Source organism: Theropithecus gelada, chromosome X (assembly GCF_003255815.1).
Source record: "Theropithecus gelada isolate Dixy chromosome X, Tgel_1.0, whole genome shotgun sequence".
Taxonomy (NCBI): domain Eukaryota; kingdom Metazoa; phylum Chordata; class Mammalia; order Primates; family Cercopithecidae; genus Theropithecus; species Theropithecus gelada.
In genome coordinates this window covers 112981829-113007381 of record NC_037689.1, presented here as the reverse complement: position 1 = coordinate 113007381, position 25553 = coordinate 112981829, and the positions used below count along the sequence as shown (strand labels likewise).

Genomic DNA, 25553 nt, shown 5'->3' with positions numbered 1-25553 from the left:
TTTTAGTCAGCTATCTTGGAAAACAAAGGTCAGCCTCCTGTCACTTTTTGAGCTTCTTTGATCTTTTCATATGGTTACTGTGTTTTCTTATGACCATTATTTTCAGACTTCTCTGCTTGCTGTTTTTTCTCTACTCACTTTCTAACTGTTGGCCTTCCTGATAGCCCATTCTTTGTCCTCTAATTCGATACTCTGATATTAGGTGATGTCCTCCATTTCTGTGATTTAATAGAACTAACCATATTCCTACAACTTTCAAATTTTTTGTTTGTTTGTTTGTTTTTTGAGATGGAGTCTCATTCTGTCGCTCAGGCTGGAGTGCAGTGGCACAATCTCGGCTCACTGCAACCTCTGCCTCCCGGGTTCAAGCAATTCTCCTGCCTTAGCTTCCTGAGTAGCTGGAATTACAGGTGCGCACCACCATACCTGGCTAAATTTTGTATTTTTAGAAAGAGATGGGGTTTCACCATTGTTGGTCAGGCTGGTCTCGAACTCCTGACCTTGTGATCCGCCCATGTCAGCCTCCCAAAGTGCTGGGATTACAGGCGTGAGCCACTGTGCCTGGCCACAACTTTCAATTTTATATATCTATCCCAGACTTCACTTAGGAGATCAAGATTCATCTGTCTAATGCCCATTTAACAGCCCCTCTTTGAGTCTCTCTCAGATGTCTCGGTTTATACAGATATAAACTTGAACCCTTCATTGCACCTCTGTTTCAAAAAAAAAAAAACCAAAGCAAAAACCTCACCAGCAGAAGAAACTACAAAAATCCTGTTACACTCCCACTGTTTATTAGATAATATTATTTTAGCTGTCTAGGCCAGAATCCTGGGTGCCATCCTTGATTCTTTCCTCTCGTTTCTTCCACATACCTAGTTCCTTGCCACTCCCTGTGAGTACTAATTTCAAAATATATTTCAAATTGTATCCACTTTCTCTTATCCCTATTCTTGCAATCTTAATACAAGTTACTATCATCTATCTCTGAGACCACTGTATTATTTATGAGTGCCTAATACTAGGTATTATACAGAATAACAAACTGAGCATAATTTTGTTTTTAGGATTTCAAATTAATTGTAAACACTAATTTTGAACTCCCAGAATTCTGAAGTTACAAGAATAAGAGGTAAGACCCTAAATACAAAAAAAAATCCTAAACTAAAAACAGTGACTTCATTTTCCTCCCTAATAGAACTGTGTGATGCTTGGGTATCCAGAGGAGGTAAGCCAGAATATTGGGAAACATTTGTTTCTAGTTCAGATTTTGGTTTCTAGTAATTCTATTGTTTTTTAAGTTATTCAGAATTTTATGGTGGGAGGAGGAAGAATAGAAATTAATTTTTATATTATATAAACATAACTTTTTTTTTGCCAGTTATATAATTTTACATTAGGTTAAGAGTGAGAATATATATCTATCTCCTCTATATGTATCTCTATATATTACATATGTAGTAATACATATGTTAATGTTCTGAATAAGGAACTTACTATATTGCTAAGTGAATAGGTCTCATCCCTTGGAATGAAGTTGAGCATTATTGATAGGAGGTTGTTTTTATGAGAGCAGACCAGATACGAAATGAGATACATTGAACTAAACTGCATGCTCTTCCTAACAGAGGCACAAAATTTTCTTATGTTTTTAACCAATTAAGTATAATGGGCTAGTGTGAGCAAAGTAAATTTCTATGATAAGGTAACTAACTTGATATTCAGGTAGTTGTTGGGGGTTTGTACCTTTGGGGACATCATTTGTCTGCCATGAATAGAGGTTATTGCTGGCATCTAGTGGGTAGATGCCAGAGATGCTGCTAAGTATCCTACAGTGGCCAGGATAGCCCCCCACAATGGTTATCAGACGTCCACAGTGGTGAGGTTGAGCCAACTCTCTTCTAGAGTATTTGTTTTTCAACCCACTACTGCAATGTCCTAAGTATTTTTCAAAATTCATTTAACAAATAAACCCTTAATAGAGGAGTAATGGTTGTAACAATTCCATGATTTTATTTTTGTGAAAATTTAAATGAATGGAAGTATATTTGTGTGTACTTGCAATAATTTAGGAGACGAAGGAATCAAGGATGAATACCAGGTTTCTGGCTTGAGCAACTCACCAGGAGGATGTTGTTGATATTGAGATGAGAAGAAAAAAAAAAAAAATAGAAGTGTGGGAAAAGATCTTCATTTCAGATTTTATACTTGTAGAATTTGAGGTGCCTGAGAGATATCAAGGTGAAGTCCTGAAGATCAGAACATAGGCTTTTAGACATATCCTTAATTTGCAATTCATCAGTATATAAATATAATTTGGAGCTAGGATGGATGAAATCACCCAGTAGAGTGTATATCTTTTTTTTTTCCATTTACTTTTCAGATTTACTGAGTGAACATAATTTTCTTTTTATAAACATTTGATCTAAATCATTTTTGTTGTTGTTGTTGCTGGTTGTTTGGTTTTTAATACTGGGAACACTGAGATTCAGTTAGAAAGATACCCTGAAATCTGAAATACACCAATCCCTCCCACTCTCCACCCAAAATCTAGTTGGTTTAAATGAGCAGAATGATCCATTTTTCCATTTTAGGTGAGCAGATGTTTATGAAAGATCTTAGAACTGTTTGCCTCATTTATCAGGCAAATTTACAAGCAAAGAAGCCATTAATCGTATTTCAACTTGTAAATAGAAGACGACTAGGACTCAGGTTCATATCTTACACTTTTAACATGAACTGGTTGAAAGAAACATTAACAATTTCAAACTAAAGAAATTTTAAGTTTTTCCTCACAAAAGCATAAAAATGGAGATCTTAACAGGAAATTCTTAAAAGGTAAAAACAACTCTTACTTATACTAGTCCTTGGGTAGTTTAATATAGAACAGGTTGTTCTTTTTGTTTCTTTGAAAAGGAATTTTTGGTCCCAAGTCTGTTCCTGCTTAGTATCTGCTCCAGCCTTCCCCTCTCTCCAAGTGGCCTCCTTGACAGCCTCCACCCCTGGGCACCCTGCAGCTCGACCGGCTGTAAGAATCATGCAGGGGAGGGCTGCTCCTTTCCATGGGCAGAGGGAGCCCAAGATCCGGTGTGCCTACCCGATCTCGACCTCTCGAGTAGCTATCGCTCTGGCCATAACTGTTGCTGGAACTGTTGCGGCCCCCACCGTAGGCGTCGGGTGAGCTGCCCAGGTACTCCTTATAGCGGCCTCCTCCTGCGTAGCGGTCACTCAGGCCGTAGCTGTCGATGGAACTGTCGTGGCCCCCACCGTAGGCGTCAGGCGAGCGGCCTCCGTACTCCTCGTAGCGGCCTCCTCCTCCGTAGCGGTGGCTCCGGCCATGACTGTTGCTGGAACTGTCGCGGCCCCTGCTGTAGGTGTCGGGCGAGTGGCCTCGGTACTCCTCGTAGCTGCCTCCTCCTCCGTAGTGGTCGCTCCGGCCGTAACTGTTGCTGGAACTGTCGTGGCCCCTGCTGCAGGCATTGGTGGAGCGGTCCCCGCTGTGGGCGTCGGGCGAGTGGCCCCCAGTGTGAGCACTGGGATAGCGGCCACCACTGTGGGTGTCAGGCGAGCGGCCCCCGCTGTGGGTGTCCTGCGAGCAGCCTCGGTACTCCTCGTAGTGGCCTCCGCCTCCATAGCGTTGGCTCCCGCTGTAACTGTTGCTGGAACTGTGGCGGCCCCCGCTGTAGGCGGCCTCGGGCGAGCGGCCCCCGCTGTTGGCGGCCTCGGGCGAGCGGCCCCCGCTGTTGGCGGCCTCGGGCGAGCGGCCCCCGCTGTTGGCGGCCTCGGGCGAGCGACCCTGGTACTCCTCGTAGTGGCCTCCTCCTCTGTAGCGGTGGCTCCAGCTGTAGCTGTTGCTGGAACTGTCGCGGCCTCTGCTGTAGGGGATGGGCGAGCGGCCCCCGCTGTAGGTGTCAGGGGAAGGGCCTCCATACTCCTCGTAGTGGCCTCTTCCTCCATAGCGGTCGCTCCGGCCGTTGCTGGAACTGTCGTGGCCCCCGCTGTAGGCATCTGGCAAGGTGACGGGCAAGGCGTCGGGTGAGCGGCCCCGGTACCCCTCATAGCGGTATCCTCCTCCGTAAGATGGCGGTGTCCCCGGCCCAGGGGTGGCGCGGCACGGGCCTCTGTAGCTCTCGAGGGGCTCTCGGTAGGAGCCTCTGCTGGGATGATCCACGTAGTCATGGTCGCGACCCCTGTAGCTGTTTTGCTTGCCATAGCCTCTCAAGGGACAGTAGTCCCGGACACTGGAGTGGCTATAATAGCGGCGGCTGTACTCTCTGAGCGCGGCGATAAAATCCCCGGGGTCGCGGCACCGGGGCAGTGGCTCCCGGAGCAGTGGGCCTGAGTAGCCCTCTCGCCCCCACATGGCCGGCGCCTTCCCAGGCATTCCACCGCCACCAATGCGAGCCAGGCTCGACGGGGGCGCAGCCCTCTTGCGGGGTGGGCCCGCCCAGCGCTGCAGCTGCACGCTTGAGTAGCCGTCTCGCCCCCACACAGCCGGGGCCTTCCCGCGCATTCCACTGCCAACGCTGCGAGCCAGGCTCGACGGCGCGGCCCTCTTGCGGAGTGGGCTGGCCCAGCGCTGTGGCGGTGGCCCACGCTTCCTGGGCATCGGGGCCCTGTAGGGCCACTGGTCAAAATACCCCGCGTAGCCGTGGCCATCATCAGGCCCGCCCCAGGAGTGAGGTCGCTGTGGGCTGCTGCCACACCCACGGGTTCCGTGTGGGAACCTCGAGCGACTGCTGCTGCCGGGGGGCAGCGGCCCCCACCGGCTGCTCTTGAATGCTGGTTTGATGGCCCCGGCCACCTTGATGGCCTTACCATCAAGGTACTTGCCATTCAGATCTCTGGCGGCGGCCTTGGCATCTGCAGGGCTTTCGAAGGTGACGAACGCAAAGCCCCTCGATTTGTTGGTTTCTCGGTCTTTCATCAGGAGAACGTTGATGATGCGGCCATACTTGACAAACTCAGCCTTGAGGGCTTTCTCGTCGGTTTTGAGGTTGAGGCCCCCAACGAAAAGCTTCTCTGGGCGATCCGCTTCCATCATGTCTGCTTTTCGAATGGTGGGTCAGAGGCAGTGGGAGGTGATGAGGCAGCAACTCAGTCGCGGTCTTCCGGCACTCTCGTAGAGGGCGGCTCCTACCGGTTGGGGGGTGTATGTCTCAAGAAGGAAAAGAGTACCTTAGTCATAGTTCTTGGGAACAACAACGTTTATGATACAGATAGAGGAAAACCTAGGAAAAGAAAATAAGAAGTAGCCAGAGAGGTAGAAGAGATCCCAGAAGTGTAGTCTTCTAAGCCAAAGGAAAATAATCTTTCCAGACATATGGAATGGTTATTGATATGGTGGTTGTTGGTAACATTGGTGGATGTGAGAGTGGATAGAAACCAAATTGTAGTGGGTTGAGAAGTCCATGGTAAGTAATAAATTTAGTTGTGTTGTAGATTTATGTAAGTTTGGCTGTAAAAGAAGAGGCAGATGGAGGGGGATGTGGGATCGTGGGAGGTATTTTTGTGTTTGCTTTTAAAGATCAGAGATAATTCTTCATTGGTATTTTAAAAGACAAATCGCATATTTGAAATTTAGGTATACTGAAGCATATCAAATACGTTTGGTTAATAGACATGCATTCTGTGAGGTTTTTTTTTTTTTTTTTTTTTTTGAGACAGAGTCTCGCTCTGTCACCCAGGCTGGAGTGTAGCGGGGTGATCTCAGCTCCCTGCAACCTCTGAGCCTCCTGGGTTCAAGCGATTCTCCTGCCTCATCCTCCTGAGGAGCTGGGATTACAGGGGCCCACCACCACATCCGGCTAATTTTTGTGTTTTTATTAGAGACAGGGTTTCACCATGTTGGCCAGGCTGGTCTCCAACTCCTTAGCTCAAAAGATCTGCCTGCTTTGGCCTCCCAAAGTGCTGGTATTACAGGTGTGAGCCACCGCGCCCAGCCGTATGAGTGTATTTCTAAATGATGTTTTTTGCCTTCAAGGTATTGATGGATAATATTGTATATTTTAAAGTATTTTAAGTAGTTGCTTAGATTCTAAGTGATTCAGCAAGTGTGAAAATAGTTCTTTTAATTACCATAGATATTGGTATATGTTTAATACTCAGACACTATTTTTTTTTCCAGATCTTTCCAGAAATCGTTTTACAGAAATTCCTTCTGATGTCTGGTTATTTGCACCCCTTGAAACATTAAATTTATATCATAATTGCATCAAAAGCATTCCTGAAGCCATTAAAAATCTACAGATGTTAACGTACCTTAACATTAGGTAAGGAAACAATTTAAAAATAAATTTTGGTTTTTATTGTCGTTCTAATCCTTTTTTAGTGGCAAAGGAATATGTTTGATTTGGCTGTGTAGCTTAAATTTATCTCAACAGTATCTTATTTGTGTTTTTTTATGTTCACATTATTTTGTAGGCTTTTCTTGAGAGCAGAGCTTTGCAAACTTTAACACACAGGAATTACCTGGGGATCTGTTAGAATGCAGATTGTAATTTCTTAGGTCTGTTGTGGGGCCTGCATTTCTAACAAGCCCCTTGGCAATGCTCATGCCTACCTGCTGGTCCTTAGACCTCAGTTTGAGTAGCAAGGCTTTAGACCATAAATATTTTCCAGAAATTATAGCACCACAATACAGATTTTATATGCATCCTTAGATATGTGAAACAAACAGTGCTTGAGTTATTTTTTCTCACTTTTGTGACTTCTTGCTTCTACTTCAAGGATGGTTAGAGTGGGATGAGAATATTGAAAGGTTTGGAAGTGGATGACAGTTCATGTTTATACTTAGTAAGTACTTACCATGTGCTAGGCCGTGTTCCAAACACTTTACCCATATTACCTTATCTAGTTTTCATGACAGCATTTTGAGATAGGTACTGTTGTTATCCCTGCATTACAGATGAGGAAACTGGGTTAAGCTCTTTGTCCAAATTCATAGATATATTCAGCAAGTGGTAGAGCCAAGATTAAAATCAAAGCAGTCTGGCTGTAGAGCTCTCATTCATACATAGCTTTTACCCTATATATATAAAAGTGTGAACACTTACTAAGTATAAGAAAAACCTTTCCCTGCCAAATCAGTAAAATTGAATGAAAATTGATATATTGTGACTTAATTTTAGAAATTTTTTCTTTTTTTATTCAGTTGGAAGGGATAATCTCCTCATTAACCAAGTTACTTGTCTAAATTCCCATATGGAGAAGTAGTAGATATAATTAATATACATAAATGATGATGTTCCCTTCTCACTGTGATATATCAATTCTTTTATATGACTCTCCTAGTGGTGTTACCTGACAGTACAAGCTATTTTAACTGAAACCACTTTACACCTTAAAATGTGTGAGGGAGGTTTCCTTCCATAGATGTCAGTCATTTGGGTTGTCCTTTCTCTAAGTAGGTATAAATCTCCTTGGCCTGGCTTAGGAGAGGTTTGAGGAAAATGAGGTGTTTTTAAGTTTTGTCTTTGTTTCTGTTTCATTTTGTTCTTTTGCGGAAAAAGTGATTTGCCAAAAACTGAATTACATTTCTCTATTAACACATATGGTAATCTTAGTTTTACTAAAATGTTCTCTAATTCTATCCTGTCATGATCTGTAAAAGTCAACTTTGATTTTTTTTTTACAGTCACAAAAATCTTTGAGCAAACTATATTGAAATAACATTTGTTCTAGTGAGTGAATTCCTCTTTAAAGCATGTAGTAAAAAAGGGACAATTAATAATTTGTTTGCCAGTATGAAGAAACCAGATCCTGGTGAAAGATGATTGTGTTAACTCTATGAATATGCCTTTTTTTTTTTTTTTTTTTAGACGGAGTCTTGCTCTGTCTCTCAGGGTGGAGTGGCACCATCTTGGCTCACTGCAACCTCCACCTCCCAAGTTCAAATGATTCACCTGCCTCAGCCTCTCAAGTAGCTAGAACTACAGGTGCCTGCCACCAGGCCCGGCTAATTTTTAGTAGAGACAGTGTTTCACCATGTTGGCCAGGCTGGTCTCAAACCCCTGACCTCAAATGATTTGCCCGCCTCGGCCTCCCAGAAGTGCTGGAATTACAAGCATGAGCCACTGTGCTTGGCCTGAATATGCTTTTTAAGGGAAGAAAATAATTTTAAAGCTATTTTTGGCCTGAAGATGTATTAGAATGAGTTCGCCATTATTTCTTCCATGTATTTATTTATTTTGGTGAAAATATCTTAATAAACTTGTTAAATAATTTTCAACTGTTCTTTCTTCCTATATACTACCCCCCCCCCTTTTTTCAGTAGAATCCTATAGAAAGATCCTTGTGTGCCCTGGTGTGAAGGGCCCCAGGCAGACCATTTCTCCAAGGAGCCTGCTTGATCCTGAAAGTATGAAGGATTATGACAGGACCCTAGCATATTTGACGTTCTAGCAGTCTGGCCAGTATTGCTAGTTGAGGGGCATTGCCATTTGTTTGTTTGTTTGTTTGTTTGTGCTGTGTTATTAAAGCCAGTTTAGTATTTCTGGATGTCCTTTGCCACAGAAAAGATGGGGAGGACGGTGTTCAAGTCCCCACTTGAGTAATACTGGACTTTTGTTGCTGTGTATGTTACATGAAATGCTAGGTATAGGTCTATAAATGTCACTTTGAAAAATAGGAAAAATAATAGCTTATCGCTTACCAATGCTTGTTAGTATGTAAATGGAATGGAAACATATACATTTTGGTAGTGGTTCATTTGGGTCAGTCAGTCTGTTTTGGCGTATAAATTTGACCATAGTACTTTGAGGACAAAGACCCCAGAGCCAGATTGCCTGGGTTTGAATCCTGCCTCTCCCACTTCCAGCTGTGTGACTTTGAGCAGTTTATTTACACTCTTGTGACTATTTCTTCATCTGCAAAATGGGGATCACTGTGAGAGTTAATTCACATGAGCTGCTCTGAACATGGCCTGGCAATAGTAGGCACTCAGTAAATGTTAGTTATTATATTTAAATGTATCTACAAAGATAAGAATGTTTTATCAACTTTGGGCTGAGATAAAGGGCTAATAGGCTGTTAAACCTTAAAAGGGAATGGGTTAGGGTTACTACATGTTTTTGAAGATATAGTCCTATTCATTCTTTTATAAACTTGAACATAGTGCATGCACATTTATCCCTGGAGACTTTCCCTAGCATGGAAGTATTGAATATGCCAGAATTATATCAAGGAGCAAAGTTCTGACATTATTGAGCTCAGAAGAATCATTCTGTGTTTTTGAGAACTGACGGTGTGTAGAGTAGTATCATAGGTCTGCCTGCATAGGCTTTGCTATGCTATGAATCTCTGCAGTACTTGGGCAAATCACTTAAGCAGTTTTAACTTTCATTTTCTGATTTGTATAATGGAGATAATAACTACTTAATCTTGTGTCATCAACATGAGGATTAAATGAGACAGTGCTTATAAGAAAGTTACCACTGTGCCTGATACAAAGTGAGCACTCAGTAAGTAATTATTAAGTTATTACTTAGTGATAGAATATTATTTACTTAAAAAGTGATTTCTTCATTTTTAATATGTCACATTACATACATATTCTCATAAAGAAACTTTCTCATTCTTTTCAGCCGAAATCTTTTATCAACATTGCCAAAATACCTATTTGATCTTCCCCTTAAAGTTTTGGTCGTCAGTAATAATAAACTAGTATCCATTCCAGAAGAAATTGGGAAGTTAAAAGATTTAATGGAGTTGGTGAGTAAAATAGTTGTATTAATTGAATGCAATATGCATAATATATCTACATTTTGGAAGATTACTCATTTTTAATGGAATTTCATTGTAAGTTTTTTAAAAAGTACTAACTTGGTATATGTCTAAATTCGGTAAGACTTAGTAAAATCTTGAGATACTATATGTCTGAGTTTTTCCAGTCACAAAATAGCATGATTCTTCCTTAGTCCTAGTGGAGTCAGAAGGCTTGCTTACAAACTTTAAGAAATACTTTTCAAATGAATAAGCATTTGTTTACTCATTTTGTGTACAGTAAAGGTCTTAGAGAAAAGCTAAGGGAATTTTTAAAATAAAGCTTTTATAGGACTATGATATATCCTTAGAGTAAGGAGATAAAAGAAGAAAGTATCTGCAAATGGTAGAATTAGCAATGTAACTCCTCCTCACTGTTTGCTTCTGTGATGTTATAACACTTTTTAGACTGAAATAAACAATAAAAGGCTGTTATATGCAATTGATTGTAGAAATATAGAATAATTTAAATTAATTACCTTGGACATAACATTTTAGGTATTGAAGGATATTGAATTCTGAGAAAAATATGTTCAGATCCTCTTAGATGTCTTAGATATTGTTTGAAAGAGGTAGGTAGGATGTATTTTCCTAATCATCTATAGCATTGTTATAATAGCTTTCAGTTATTTTTCGTATCTTTTGGTTACCTCCACTTTATGCAGTGTACCATGCTGCATGTTTTTCTTTTATTTTGAATGATGCTTTCCTAATAAATAGGTATTTTAAAAGTTGTTTTTTTTTTTTTTTTTTTTTTTTTTTTGAGACAGAGTCTCGCTCTGTTGCCCAGACTGGTGTGCAGTGACACGATCTTGGTTCACTGCAACCTCCGCCTCACGGGTTCAGGCGATTCTCATGCTTAGCCACCCAAGTAGTTGGGATTACAGCCATGCACCACCACACACAACTAATTTTTGCATTTTTCGTAGAGATAGGGTTTCACTGCATTGCCCAAGCTGGTCTTGAACTCCTGGCCTCAAGTGATCCACTTGCCTCGGCCTCCCAAAGTGCTGGCATTACAGGTGTGAGCCACTGTGCATGGACTAAAGTCCTGAAGTATTCTTATGTATGACTTTATTATGTCCGGGGTGTCAAAAGTTTTCTTGAGGAACTTACCTACATTTTCATAATGAGAAATGAATAAATTAACAGAATGTAGTGAGCAGAAATTTCAGGAATACCTTTTATTCATTAAAGAATACCTGCATATCCAATTACAATACAAGGAAACTTCCTTGAATTTCACTTTATGCTTTAGAACCATATAATTTTGAAGTTAAAAAAGATCTTAGAAGTGATCAGATACAACCACTTTCTAATGTAGGAATCCCTGATATATCTACTGTATATTTTCAATGGTGACAACTCTGTATATGTGTGTGTGTGTGTGTGTGTGTGTGTGCATGTGTGACTGTCCTAATTCTTCTTTGCAAAACTCTATTTGTTATTAATCTTTCTTATTTTGAACCAAAATACATGCTTCTATATTTCTTCCATTGGTCCTGGGACTACCATGTGAAGAAATATAGGTAATGACAACTCCTTTTTTTTTTTTTTTTTTTTTGAGACAGAGTCTCACTCTGTCTCCCAGACTGGAGTGCAGTGGTGCGATCTTGGCTCACTACAACCTCTGCCCTCTGAGTTCAAGCAATTCTCCTGCCTCAGCCTCCTGAATAGCTGGGATTACAGGCACCTGCCACCACGCCTGCTAACTTTTTGTATTTTTAGTAGAGATAGGGCTTCACCATCTTGGCCAGGCTGATCTTGAACTCCTGACCTCATGATCCACCCGCCTCGGCCTCCTAAAGTGCTGAGATTACAGGCGTGAGCCACCGTGCCCGGCCTAACAAACTCTTAAGAAGTGTTTTTGTATACCTTAAACATCCTTATTACCTTTATTCCTTTGTATGACTTTTTTACTTTTAGGTAATTCAATTTAGAAAATGTTCCTTTTAGTTAAAGTCTCCCTTAATGTTATACTAAAAAATGAACAGAGATTCCAGATATGATCTAACAAGTTCATAATAAAAGGGACCATTATTTTCTTTGACTTAAACACTATTAATATTTTTCCAGATTTCATAAAGGTTATAATTTAAGATTTTATGTCTCTTCATTTTTTAAAATTTAATTTTTGGCCCTATGTTTTTAATTACATTACATGATGTAACTTTTAGATAAATGAAATGTAAAACATAATTAGGAGTTTTAGATTAATTCTACTACAGTTGTCCCTCTATGGGGGATTGGTTCCAGGATTCACCCCATACCACAATCCACGAATGCTAAAGTCTCTTATACACAGTGATAGTATTTACATATAACCTAAATACATTTTCCGTATACTTTAAATCATCTCTAGATTACTTATAATGCCTAATACAGTGTAAATGCTATGTGAATAGTTGTTATGTTATATTATTTAAGGAGTAATGACAAGACAAAAAAGTCAATATATGTTCAGTACAGGCACAACCGTGCTTTTTTTTTTCCTGAATATTTTTGATTTGTATTTGGTTGAATTCATGGATGAGGAACCCATAGATACAGAGGACCAACTGTTTTTTAATTCATGTAGAAAATTCTAAAATGTTAAACACTATTATTTTACTAGGTACTATAAAATTATTATGCTTTAAACTCTTGAAATCAGTAACAGTAGATGGGTAGATAGCATTAGGAGGGCTAATTGACAGTTGTACATATTGAATTGGTGGGTATTCCCTGTCTTTGGAATACTTTCCCATGATACTCTTCCACATGATGTGATAATCAACTGCAATGAAATTCTATCATTAGAAACCTAGGAAATACTCCCTGGCTTCCAATCCTCTGCAGAATATTTTGTAGAGCACCCACTGGAGTGGGTTCATTTCCTATGCCTGGGTTTATTTCTCCTGGGAAATGACAGCTATCTCTCAAATTTCTGTGGATTTTCCATATGGAAATCATAAGTATCAAATACCTTTAGAAAGAAGCAATAATGTTTAAATAACATTTTCACAAACTTCTATTATCTATCATTTGAATAATATCTATTCTGAACATAGCAGCTAAAGTGATCCTGTCAAAATATAAGTCAGATCACGTCAATCTCCTGTTCAAAAGTTTCTGGTTCCTGCCCACATCTCTCAAAATAAAAGCTAAAGTCATATCCTTCCCTCTATTCTACTCTCTCCCTTGTCCGTTTCCCTCTAGTTACACTGGATTCCTTGCTGTTCTTTGTATTTGTCAGGTGTACTCTGAGCGCCTTTACTTTTATTGTTCCTTCTGTCTGGAATATTCCTGTCTTATATATTAGTATGGTTCACTCTTTTAGCTCTGACAGTACTACTCAATATCACCTTCTCTGTGAGATGAGGTAGTATCCCTCCCCACTATTGTGAGCATAGCCATTTTCCTACCCTGTTACTTTTTCTTTTTAAATAGCACTTATCACCTTCTAGCATATTATATAATTTACTCCCCTTGCTAGCATGTAAATTCCATGAGGAGCTATGAGAGCAGGAAATTTTGTTTTGTCCCTTGATATGTCCCCAGTCCCTGGAACAGTACCTAGCAAATGTTAATAGTATTTAATAAATATTTCTTGTTGAATGAAGATGTCTTAGATATTGTTTGAAAGAGGTATGTAGGATATGTTTTCCTAATCATCTATAGCATTATTATATTATTCCCTACATGGTTTTAATATTATTTTGAAAACTGAATGTATGTACTATTCTCCTCCCTCCAGGCCATTATCGTTTTCACTACAAGTTGGAAATTGGGGGCAGTTGCATTAGAATATGAATTTCATTTGAAGTGTGTCTGGTCTGAGACCATGCTGTGTATTTCTCTTTTCTTTTTGTTGATGTTATTATAAGAAAGAGAGGAGAGAGCATAGTTAACTTAAACTGTTCTTTTTTCTGTTTCTTATTATGATAATAAATAAAAACCTCAATTTGTTATTATGGAAACTTGATATTGTTTGCCTTTAAATAGGGGCTTGGATTTTAACCACAGAGATGTCCTGAGAGATACCTTAGATAACGTGAGAGATTTCCAACTCAGATCTCTTAGAATGTCTTTGAACTATGATATGAGTCACAAGTGTTGGGGCTTGTAACTTCTCATTTTGTATCCCTTTGGAGAAATAGATTTAGTTAAATCCATCCTGATCATAGTCTGTTTCTCCAGTGCACATTTATAAATCCTTGACTTTCTTAGCTTCTGCCCAGCCAAGTATCTCAAGACAGCTGCTGTAATTGACAGATTATACAATGTTTGAGAGTTGTAAGTCTTTTACTTTACCTCCACATGAAGAGTGCTGGATCATTCTTACTTCTGGTTTTGGCTAGTATGAGTTGGCCTTTACTTGAGATTTTTGAGAGGTTGACTTATGTAGTTACTAAAATATAACCTTACATTTTTGTATGGAAAGTTTCTATTTACTGTGCTAGATTGACTTCATGATGTCATATAAATAGAAATCTGCCAGATAATCCATCTTTAGAGCAATGACATTAGAGGGTAACTTTTGCTAGCTGTTAACTGTGCTTTAATTTAAAAATTAGAATATATATATATATATGTATTTCTCAGTTAGCTTGTTATAATTCTGTTTTATTGTTTTCCTTAGGATATTAGCTGCAATGAGATTCAAGTCCTTCCCCAACAAATGGGAAAATTACATTCACTTAGAGAGCTAAATATAAGAAGAAATAATCTTCATGTTTTGCCAGATGGTAAGATGTTCACTATTTTTACTCACATGAATAAGAGAGTAACTATGTAAAATTTAATTAATTATTTTTCATTTCTGACCAGAATTAGGAGATCTTCCCTTAGTCAAGCTGGATTTCTCTTGTAATAAAGTGACCGAAATTCCAGTTTGTTACAGAAAGCTGCATCATTTACAAGTAATAATTTTGGATAACAATCCATTGCAAGTACCACCAGCACAGGTTTGTAATAAAAATATTTTACATGTTTCTTCTCATTTTTATTCATAATTTTATCTGTTTGTGACTGGTAAATCAAAAAGCACCTAAATCAAGAGCCAATTTGTTGTTCAAGCACTGTTGTCTAAAGTTTTTCTGAGCATTGCCTTTTGCACTTTGGTAGGAGTTTTAGCTTAGGCTCTAGGATAGCATTTAGAAAACCCAGATAATAACTTTCTGCTTGTGAACTGATAATTCTGCTTGTTAGTTATTTACAAAAGAGACTCTGAAGTCTTTCTACTTTATTTCCCACTCAGGTATATATCTACTTGGGATTTGTTGTGGGATTGATTGGAGCACATTCTTGGCACTGAGAAATGGAATTATAACAGAAAGAACAAAATACAAGTGGAAAATATTAATTATGACTTTTAGTTTAATGAGGATTAAATCCACGTGGAATCCTTTTAAATGATAGTTAAGGAATAAACGATGATATAATCCACTATGGACAAAATATGAAAGAGAAGAAAGAAGACAGTGGGGAAGAGATGCCAACAGAATTTCTGAAAATGGAAAATAGAATAGTAGAAACTAGTACCTTTACTTAGACTGCAGAAGATTATTTGGCTGAGGAGCAGGTAGCAGTGAAATGGTACTTTATGCTGTATGCCCTGGCAGAGGGTTTGCAGATATCCAGAAGAAAGGTAGTCTTTTTCTTCCTACAAAAGTACATTGCACTCATTCCAAAGGGGTTACCTTTTCTAATTCAAATAAAGACTGGCTAGAGTCCTGGTGGTAGCTGCCTTAGCAGAATGAAGAAAGCTGAAACTTGTGCCTGCTCTAGGAGAAGGCAATCAGATTCAAGTTGATTTACAGCCTCAAACCTGGGAATGGCTTGAGTATTGGAGGAAACATGTAACTCTGAATATAGGGATTAAGTACTGAAAACATGATGGTTTGTGGAATGTCTAAGACAGTGCTGTCCAGTAGAACTTTCTGAATGATGGAAATGTTTTATAATCGACAACGGTCCAATACTGTAACCACTTGTTTATGTGGCTGTGGAATGCTTGGAATATAGCTAGTGCAACTAATGAACCAAATTTTAAATTTTATTTTAATTTGATTTATTTAAATTTAAATTTAAATTGCTGCATGTGACTGGTAGCTCCCATATTAAACACCACAGCTCTAATATTTACACCCTCAGATTCTTGCCCTCAGCCCCACAGCCACAGTCTATGCCTTACTTGCATCAGCAGAAGCCCAGAATTTATTCTAAGGAGTAAGTAGATCCTTAGATTTTCTTCATTAGCTCAGTGGCCAGATGATGACTCACTTCTTGCCTCAGCAGAAGACTGGTGTTTACTCCTTAAAGAAGCACCATCCCATTTGTACTGGCTGTGGTGATGAGCATGTTCTATATCTGCACTGTCCAATATGGTAACCATAGTGGCTACTGAGTACTTGAAAGTGTATAGTGTGACAAAAGAACTGAAATTTTATTTTATTTAGATTTGATTAATTTACATTTAAATACACATGTAGAACAGGAAACCAAATACCACATGTTCTCACTCATAAGTGGGAGTTGAACAATGAGAACACATGGACACAGGGAGGGGAACGTCACAAACTGGGGCCTGTTGCGGTGTGGGGGGCAAGGGGAGGGGGAGAGCATTAGGACACATACCTAATACATGTGGGGTTTAAAACCTAGATGATAGGTTGATAGGTGCAGCAAATCACCATGGCACATGAATACCTGTGTAACAAACCTGCATGTTTTGCACATGTATCCCAGAACTTAAAGTTAAATAAATAGACACATGTGGCTAGTGGTACCCTATTGGACAGTGAAGCTATAAAGGGATTGAACCAGAGTCAGGGGCTCCAGGTACAGCTTGTATAGCAAGAGCGAGACCCCATACTGAAATCAGTGAATGCTTGCATACTGAATGTTGAGGCGCTCCAGTTTGGCTCCCAGAATGCTTGCAGCCTGTCTTCCATATTTCAGGCAGAATTGGTGGATTTCTTCCTTAGTAAACTGCAGCAGAAGAAGAGACCTATCTATATACTGAACTTTTGGAGTCACCTGATGAAATGGCTAGCCTGTGTCTGATTACCAGATAGATGGAAACACCATCAGGAAACTTCCCCATGTACACAGAGCTTCCAGTTTGTTTTTTATTATCCCTTTGGGAAATTAACAGACAGGTTGGATGGTAGCTCATGCCTATAATCCCAGTACTTTGGAACTTTGGTAGGCTGAGGTGGGAGGATTATTTGAACCCAGTAGGTTGAGGCTACCGTGAGCCCTGATCACACTACTGTACTACAGCCTAGACAGCAGAGTGAGACCCTGTCTTTAAAAGAAAAAAAAAAAAAAAAAAAAAAAAGACCAGGCGCGGTGGCTCACACTTGTAATCCCAGCACTTTGGGAGGCCGAGGTGGGTAGATCACCTGAGCTCAGGAGTTTGAGACCACCCTGGGCAATATGGTGAAACCCCATCTGTACTAAAATAAAAAAAATTAGCTGGGCATGGTGGCACGTGCCTGTAGTCCCAGCTGCTGGGGAGGCTGAGGCATGAGAATTGCTTGAGCCTCAGAGGTGGAGGTTGCGGTGAGCTGAGATTGTGCCACTGGACTCCAGCTTGGGCTACTGAGTGAGACTCTGTCTCAAAAAAAAAAAAAAAGGTAGAAAGAAAATGAACAGACAGCCAAGGATCATTAGATAGTGCAAGAATAATCTCTAACATGAAACACAGAGACCAAAACACCAAAGGCTTACATTGAAACAAAAGGGAGCACATTTATTTATTTTTTTGTGTGGATATCAAGAAATATTTGTAAACCATATATCTGATAAGGGGTTAATAGCCAAAATATATAAGGAATTCATATAACTCAATAGCAAAAAAAAAAAAAATTGAAAAATAGGCAAAGGACTTGAATAGACATTTTTTCAAAGAAGACATACAAATGGCCAACAGCTCTATGAAAAGATGTTCAGCATTCCTAATCATTGGGGAAATGTAAATCAAAACCACAATGAAGTATCACTTCACACTTGTTAGGATGCCTGTTATCAAAAAGAAAAGATAACCAATGCTGGCAAGGATATGGAGAAAAGGGAACCGTTGTGCACTATTGGTGGGAATGTAAAGTGGTATAGCCATTATGGAAAACAGTATAGTGCTTCCTCAAAAATTGAAAAATAGAACTACCATACAATATTGCAATCCTACCTCTGGGTATACATCTGTAAGAGATAGAAAAATTAATCAAACTTTTTTCTATTCTGACTCTCAATACAGAATACTTCACTTCTGGTCAAAAATGTGTGGAGATTTCTTCACTTCTCCAGCAGACACTGACTGGGTGTCCTGTAATTCAATTCCATTCTGACACTACCTGGAGTTAACATCAGATCCCACAGGTTAAGAGCTCAGTCCCACAGACTGCTCACCTATACTTCTGACTGACCAGCTATAAGTTAAGGTTCCCATGACCCCCTCCTCAGATTCAATTAATTTACTAGAGTGGTTCACAGAACTCAGCGAAACACTTTACTTACTATTGCTAATGTATTACAAAGGATACAAATGAATAGCCGGATGGAAGAGATGGATAGTACAAGGCATATGAGAAGGGGTGCTAACTGAAGGGGTAGAGAAGGGATGATCCCTTTCCTCCCCATCATAAGGGTCATGGCTGATACCCCTATAACAAAAAACAAGTAAACAAGATAAAAGGATAACAAATTTATTTCATCATAGTTTTACGTGATACTGGAGCCTTCAGACTAAGGACCCAAGGATATAGAGAAAGTTAGCTGACTTTATGCTTAGATTCACTTGAGACTGGGACAGCAGTGTAGAAATATGATTGGATAAAAAAAGAGTATGAGCTAATGGTAATAGATGGAGTGGGAAGACCTAGCAAGGCCTTTTCTTGGTGTCTCTGTTGTAGCGTTTGTTCCTCCTGGGTATAGGGCAATACTCCTCTAGAATGAGGGTTTTAATTTCTTTATGGCCAGTGGTTACACAGAAAGGTAGGGGAAGGTTAGATTAGGCTTCATGGCTGGCTTTGGAAAAAAGGGGTTCTAGTGCCTATGACTGGCCTTGGGGAAGAGAAATTCTTGTTTCCATGACTTGCCTGTAGTGAGAATGAGGAGGTGAGAGACAGGGGAGGGGCATCTGGAGGTCAGAGAAAAACTTTGCCTCTGAGACTGCTTCTGAGGCTTTCATTTTGGGGTATCATTTTCTGAGCCTCAGTGAAGCTTTTGTGCCCTCTTCGGACACACCACCTTCTAGGCACCTCCACGTGTTTAGCAATTTGTAAGCTTTCCGAACCCTGTCCTTTTGGTTTTTGTGGAGGCTTCATTGCGGAGGCATGATTGGTTACATCATTGGCCATTCGTGATCATCTCAACTTTCAGCCCTTCTCTGGTTCCTGGAGGTGAGGGAGGTAGGATTGAAAGTTTCAACCCTCTAATCCCATGGTTGGTTTTCCTGGCAATCAGGCCCCTATCCTGTGGCTATCCAGGAGCTCCCAGCCACCAGTCATTCATTGGCATACAAAAGGATACTTCCCACTTAAGAGATCATGTAAGATTTTTAGGAGCTGTGTATAGGACATGTGAGCAAGACTAAGTATACATTCCTTACACATTACAATATCCGAAGGAAATGAAATCAGGATCTTAAAGAAATAATCTGCACTCCCATGTTCATTGCAACATTATTCACTATAGTCAAGATATGGAAACAACCTGTATGTCCGTCAACAGATGAATGGATAAAGAAAATACAGTGTGTGTGTGTGGGGAGGGGGGGTGTTTGTGTGTAATGGAATACTATTCAGCCTTAGAAAAAGAAGGAAATCCTGTCATTTGCAACAGCATGGATGAAACTTAAGGACATTATACTAATTGAAATAAGCCCGACACAGAAAGATAAATGCTGTGTGATCTCACGTATATGTGGAATCTTAAAAAAAAAAAAAAAAAAGTTGAACTCAGTGACAGAGAGTAGAATGGTGGTTACCAGGGACTGGGGTGTGTGGATAAAAGGGAGATTTTAAATGGTATCATCCTTCAGTTATAAGATGAATTAGTACTGGGGACCTAATATATAGCATGCTGATAACAGTTAATAATATTGTATTTACTTGAAATTTGTTGAGAGTTGAACTGAAGTGTTCTCACTACACACACAAACAGGGTAATTACATGAGGTAATGGGCATGTGTTAATTAGCTTGACTGTGGTATTCATTTCACAATGTATAATACAGTTGATCCTTGAACAACATGAGGGTTAGGGGCACCGATCCCTGCATACTGTAAAAAATCTTTGTATAACTTTGGAATTGCAGAAAATTTAGCTGCTAATAGCCTACTGTTGACTAGAAGCCTTATCAACAACATAAACAGTTGACTAACACATATTTTATATGTTATATGTTATTTACTGTATTCTTACAATCAAGTAAGCTAGAGAAAAGAAAATGTTATCAAGAAAATCATAAGGAAGAGAAAATATATTTACCATTCACTAAGTGAAAGTTGATCATCATAAAGATCTTCATCCCCGTGGTCTTCACGTTGAACAGGGCTGAAGAGGAGGAAATGGAGGGGTTGGTCTAGCTGTCTGAGGAGTGGCAGAGGTGGAAGAAAATCCATGTATAATGGACCTCCACAGTTCAAACCTGTGTTGTTCAAGGGTCAACTGTATATTAAAGCATCATGTTGTACACCTTAAATGTGGGAGTTCAGTCAGGGTGGTGGGAAAAATTATAGAGGAAAAATTACGAAGATAGTTATAGGAAATAGACACAAACCTTCTTGGAAGGCTGGAGGGTTGCATAGCTTCAGTAAAAGATTTAGCTGAAGTCAACCTAATCCTCTTACCTTGAGTTAATAGCTTAAAGTAGGTACAAAGGAATGTAAGGGAGTTTATCTAAATAGCTTGTTTACTCATGTGGCCCTAAGCCCAACTTTTATCACCTGCAGGTGCATGATTGCTCTCTACTCGAGCGGTGGGCAATGTTAATTACCCTCTAGTGGTGTTTACTTGAGACCTTTGTCACTTAATCTGTACTAAATAAATGTGAACTTCACCAGCTTATCGAGGCAGATGCTGCAGACTGAGGCAGCAGAGCCCCTTAACTAGAATGACAGGCAAAATATCTGTGTCAATTTACGTCTTTCATCCGTCGTTGGGTCAGGGTCAGCGGGACGGACCTGGCACTTAAATATAAAAAAATTTTATTTGTAACTTATACTTTAATAAAGCTTGAAGAAAAAATAAAGAGGAAAAATGGAGCATATTCATAGGAGTGCTAATCAGCATGGCTTTCTAGCAGCAGTTGTGGAAACTGGCAGATGTTGGAATGATACCTTCGAGGACTAAGGGAGTATTTCTAACATTCTACACTCAAACTGTCATCAAATATGAGATAGAAAAAGGTTTCAAACATGCAGGGTCTTGGAAATTTTTACTCCCATGTACCCTTTCTTAGGATGCTAGCAGAGGGTGTACAATACCAAAGTGAGGGAGTAAACTAAAAAAGGAATTCTTCATGTCTGAGATTGACAGATATGCACAGGCCTAGTAAGCAGCCAGTCAGTAGTTTGGAGTACAGGAGTTGTCTCCAAAAAAAAAAAAAAGAAAAAAAAAAAAAAAGAAAGTAAGAGATGACTTGATAGGTTTGTCCACATGGAGAGATGTTTTATAGTTCTGTCAGAGTCAAGAAGGAATTTATAATAGGCATATAGAAAATTTTTCAAAAGAAAAAAATGGGGGCCATTAATTACTTTAGGAAAAACAAAAACTTATAGGAGAAAGGAAATACAATCATATTACTCTGTGGAGTTTATCTGTGAATATTTTCTTGGTCATAATGTAAATACTGGATTTTGATTTAGTGGAAAATTGTGACATAGCTATAATAGCAGAGATTTATATAGTAGTTACTGTGTTTTAGACACTATTGAAAATGCTTTACATATATTAACTCATTTAATTCTTACATTAACCCTGTAAAACAAGTACTGTCATTATCCTCATTTTACATATAAGGAAACAGAGGCATAGAAGTTAAATGACTTGTTCAAAGTCACATTGCTAACATGGGTTAGAGCCAGGATTCAACCTAAGGCAGTGTGACTCTGGAGTCCATGCTCTTTAACCACTATGTTATGCTTCTGAACACAGAAGTGTGTTTATGTGAATTGATAGGAAGCGGGGAGGCTGGGACGGTGGTGGTGATGTGGGTAATGTAAGAAATCCAAGCCCTCATCTTCCTTGGTGAGACTCCAATAAATCTACCGTTGAAAAATTTAAAGCAAATAGCAGTAGAAGCATGTTATTTATAAATATGAGGGCAAATAGCAGAAATTCAGCAAAAAGAGTTTAAAGTGGGAATTTGGTCTTAGAGATTGAATGAAGTAGAATGGGCCGGGCACGGTGGTTCATGCCTGTAATCCCAGCACTTTGGAAGGCCGAGGTGGGAGGATCCCTTGAACCCAGGGATTTGAGAACAGCCTGGGCAACAACATAGTGGAACCCTGCCTCTGCAAAATATAAAAAAGATTAGCCGGGTATGGTGACGCATGCCTGTAATTTCATCCCAGCTAATCTGGGAGGATCACTTGAGCCCAGGATGTCGAGGGTGCAGTGAGCCATGTTTGTGCCACTGCACTCCAGCCTGGGTGACAGAGTGAGACACTGTTTTCCAAAAAAAAAAAGGAGAAGTAAAATTGAGGATTATGTCTTGTCAGCTTTGTAATCATTTTTAAATTTAAAAACTGTGTATGTGAAGTACTATGATAAAAAGTTAAAATTTACAAAAGAGAGTGATTTACCAGCACTTTGTTTGATAATTAAGATAAATTTTTGTGGCCGGGCGCGGTGACTCAAGCCTGTAATCCCAGCACTTTGGGAGGCTGAGACGGGCAGATCACAGGGTCAGGAGATTGAGACCATCCTGGCTAACACGGTGAAACCCCGTCTCTACTAAAAAATACAAGAAACTAGCTGGGCGAGGTGGCGGGCGCCTGTAGTCCCAGCTACTCAGGAGGCTGAGGCAGGAGAATGGCGTAAACCCGGGAAGCGGAGCTTGCAGTGAGCTGAGATCCGGCCACTGCACCCCAGCCTGGGTGACAGAGCAAGACTCCGTCTCCAAAAAAAAAAAAAAAGGTAAATTTTTGTTTAGTTTGGACATAGAATACTACCTCACACATTTTAATTTTAGCACATTTTAGTTGATAATATTTAATATTAATAATTTATAATTAATAGAAAATTAATATTTAGCACGTTTAATTGGCAATTAATATATTTATATTCTAATAGCTCAAAAGTTTTAATTTTCCTTTTAAATGAAATTTTTCAGTTGTCACGTCAGACCTAGTATCTGTTAGAATTATCTAGGAAACATTCTTCCTTTTAACCTGGAATGATAATTATTTTTTAATGTTTTTGTCTTACTGTTTTCTTTGCTGATTTTTTTGCATGTGAGATAAGCTTATGTGAGCCCATAAAATGTTACATTTTTATTAGAATTTTGAGAAATATTTATTTGATGTCACTTAGTGACTGTAATTAACCTTGGTAAAGCTGACTTACAGTTTTCTTACCTCTCATTTTCTATTGTTTTTATACAGAATATCTTTGTTCACATAATATTTTATTCCTTATTTTTCATTTTCTCTATGGCCAACGAAAGTAATTTCTCAGTATATTATTCTAGTTGAATTGACCAGTGTTTTCTTTTATTATTTTAATCTCACCAGCCTAATATCGTACCTTTCAACAAATTCGTTTTTCCTATATTTATATTTTTTATGTTAGCGTTTTCCAGTGTTTATGCCAAACATCTTAGTGGTTCTGACGAGATTACTTTAAAGAATTGCATAGATTATTTGTTCTTTTCTTACCTTTCCAACGAATATATATTTTTCATTTTTTCGAATAAAGGCCACTTTTATGAGTTGTAAACCTTATATTGTTTAATAGTTTGTACATTCTGCTTTTAACAAGAAAATTCCAGTGAAATATAGAACAATTAAGTCTTTTCAATAAGAACAGAGATGGCAATAGAATTTTAGTTAGTATCAGTGTTGTCAGATTTTTCCACCTGGTGTCAGAAGTACAAATTATTTAAATATGCAAAGTATCAATCAAGATCGTGATGTCTCAGTGTAATTTGAGACTATTCAATGGTTTAAAATGATAGATGTCATTTATATTTGGAACTATATAATTAAATCTCCTTTTTTATTGACAGATATGTTTAAAGGGTAAGGTGCATATATTTAAGTACTTAAATATTCAAGCATGTTGCAGAATGGATAAGAAACCAGATTCCCTGGATCTTCCATCATTGAGTAAACGAATGCCCTCCCAGCCTCTCACAGACAGGTAATGTAACATTCTTACAGTTTCATTTGATGATTGCTGTCTTCCCTTTTTATAAAATATACTTATTAATCTTGAGTGTTCTGAATATATTTAGGCTCATTGGTCCAGCATTAAAATCAATAATTGACTGAAGCTACGTATCACCATCATAGAATGAAGTTCTAGGATACTAGAATATTTTTAACATATTCTCAATTATTAACATTTTAGTAGTAAAAATGTAAATGTTTGACATTATAGTACAGAAACACTAATTTCTCAGCATATGACAACTATTAATTTACTTTTGTAATCACTGTATTGTACATTTGCAACAACAAGTAGAATTTGACTTTGAACTAAGGTTGGTGGAAGAGCAAGACATTTGAGGAATACCTTTTCCCTTTCATCATAGTCTTTATGTCTGCATCAAAGATGATATATCATAATGACATATAATGGTATATCATATTTGATGAACATCTTTGATGTTGTTTATGATTTCAGTGTTTTGCTCCTCATGAGATTTTGAGATGGTAGATGGAACATTCTGTTTTTAATTCATCCTTTCAAGATGTAAATTGGTCTGAAAGATTTTATGAAAGTATAAATCCATGTAATAGTTTAGAAAATAACCTAGAATGGGGTGAGACTACCAAAAGCTAGACCATGCTTTTGCCTAAAATATTTAAAGATTTGTCATTGCATATATGATAAATTTTATATTGCTTTGAATGGCAATATAGTAAGTACTATTGTTAACAGCACAAGTTCGTGAATTCCCAAACGGGACTTTTTCTTGAATATTTTTATTTTGCAAGTAGAATTAAGTATCTAACATTAGATTTCGTTCTTAAAGATTATTGTGTTTAATATTGTGAACATTATTAGACCAAACAAGGCTCCAAAAATTGCAATGAAGACATTCTAATCTCTATTAATCTGCTTTATATTTATTTTAACATGAATTTACTTTTAGTAATGGCATTTACTGTTTTAGTCATTTATTTTTGCAAATATCAGTTGAATGCCTACTGGTAGATTCAGGTATGTTTTGTTGAATGTCATACATATTGGTCTTCGCACTCATGGTGCTCACAATGTAGTGGAGCAGGAGTCAGTGAATAAACAAAGCAAAGAAATACACACACATATAAAATTTCAAATTGTATTCAGTGCTATGAAGGAATGTATTTGAAATTCCAAGAATGTGGTCAGGGAATGAATAAAAGCCAGCTCTGTGAAGAGCAAAGTAAGAGCATCTTAGGCAGAAAGAATGACATTGCCATGGCCTTAAGTTAGGAAGGAACTTCGTGTGTTCAAACAGCTGAAAGGAGACCAGCGTGGTTGGAGCAGAGTAGCTGAAGGGGAACGTGGTACAAGTTGATTTTAGAGAGGTACTCAGAGCTCAAGTCATGTGGATTCTTTGTAGGATGTGGTAAGAAGTTTGAATTTTACTT

At 38.8% G+C, this 25553-nt stretch overlaps 2 protein-coding genes across 3 annotated transcripts in view; one reads left to right on the top strand and one right to left on the bottom strand.

Moving 5' to 3' along the window:
• Positions 1-25553, top strand: part of LRCH2 (leucine rich repeats and calponin homology domain containing 2) — a 128816-nt gene that overhangs the window by 39687 nt on the left and 63576 nt on the right. For both annotated transcript variants that reach the window (XM_025372320.1, XM_025372319.1), the window contains exons 2-6: positions 6128-6272; positions 9585-9711; positions 14384-14489; positions 14572-14708; positions 23981-24114. In XM_025372320.1, coding sequence (XP_025228105.1) covers positions 6128-6272; positions 9585-9711; positions 14384-14489; positions 14572-14708; positions 23981-24114 — 649 coding nt within the window. The remainder of the gene's footprint in view (positions 1-6127; positions 6273-9584; positions 9712-14383; positions 14490-14571; positions 14709-23980; positions 24115-25553) is intronic.
• RBMXL3 (RBMX like 3) lies at positions 2945-5080 on the bottom strand. Its single transcript, XM_025372321.1, has 2 exons — positions 4026-5080; positions 2945-3182 (listed from the first exon to the last, which is right to left on the bottom strand). The coding sequence occupies exons 1-2, from the start codon at positions 5042-5044 to the stop codon at positions 2945-2947; spliced, it is 1257 nt and encodes a 418-aa protein (XP_025228106.1). The 5' UTR covers positions 5045-5080.

Coding starts and splice junctions, on each gene's coding strand:
- RBMXL3 (XM_025372321.1), bottom strand. CDS start 5,044: ATGATGGAAGCGGATCGCCCAGAGAAGCTTTTCGTTGGGGGCCTCAAC. Junction 3,183..4,025: donor GGCCGCTCACCCGACGCCTT/GCCCGTCACCTT, acceptor GTACCTGGGCAG/CTCACCCGACGCCTACGGTG.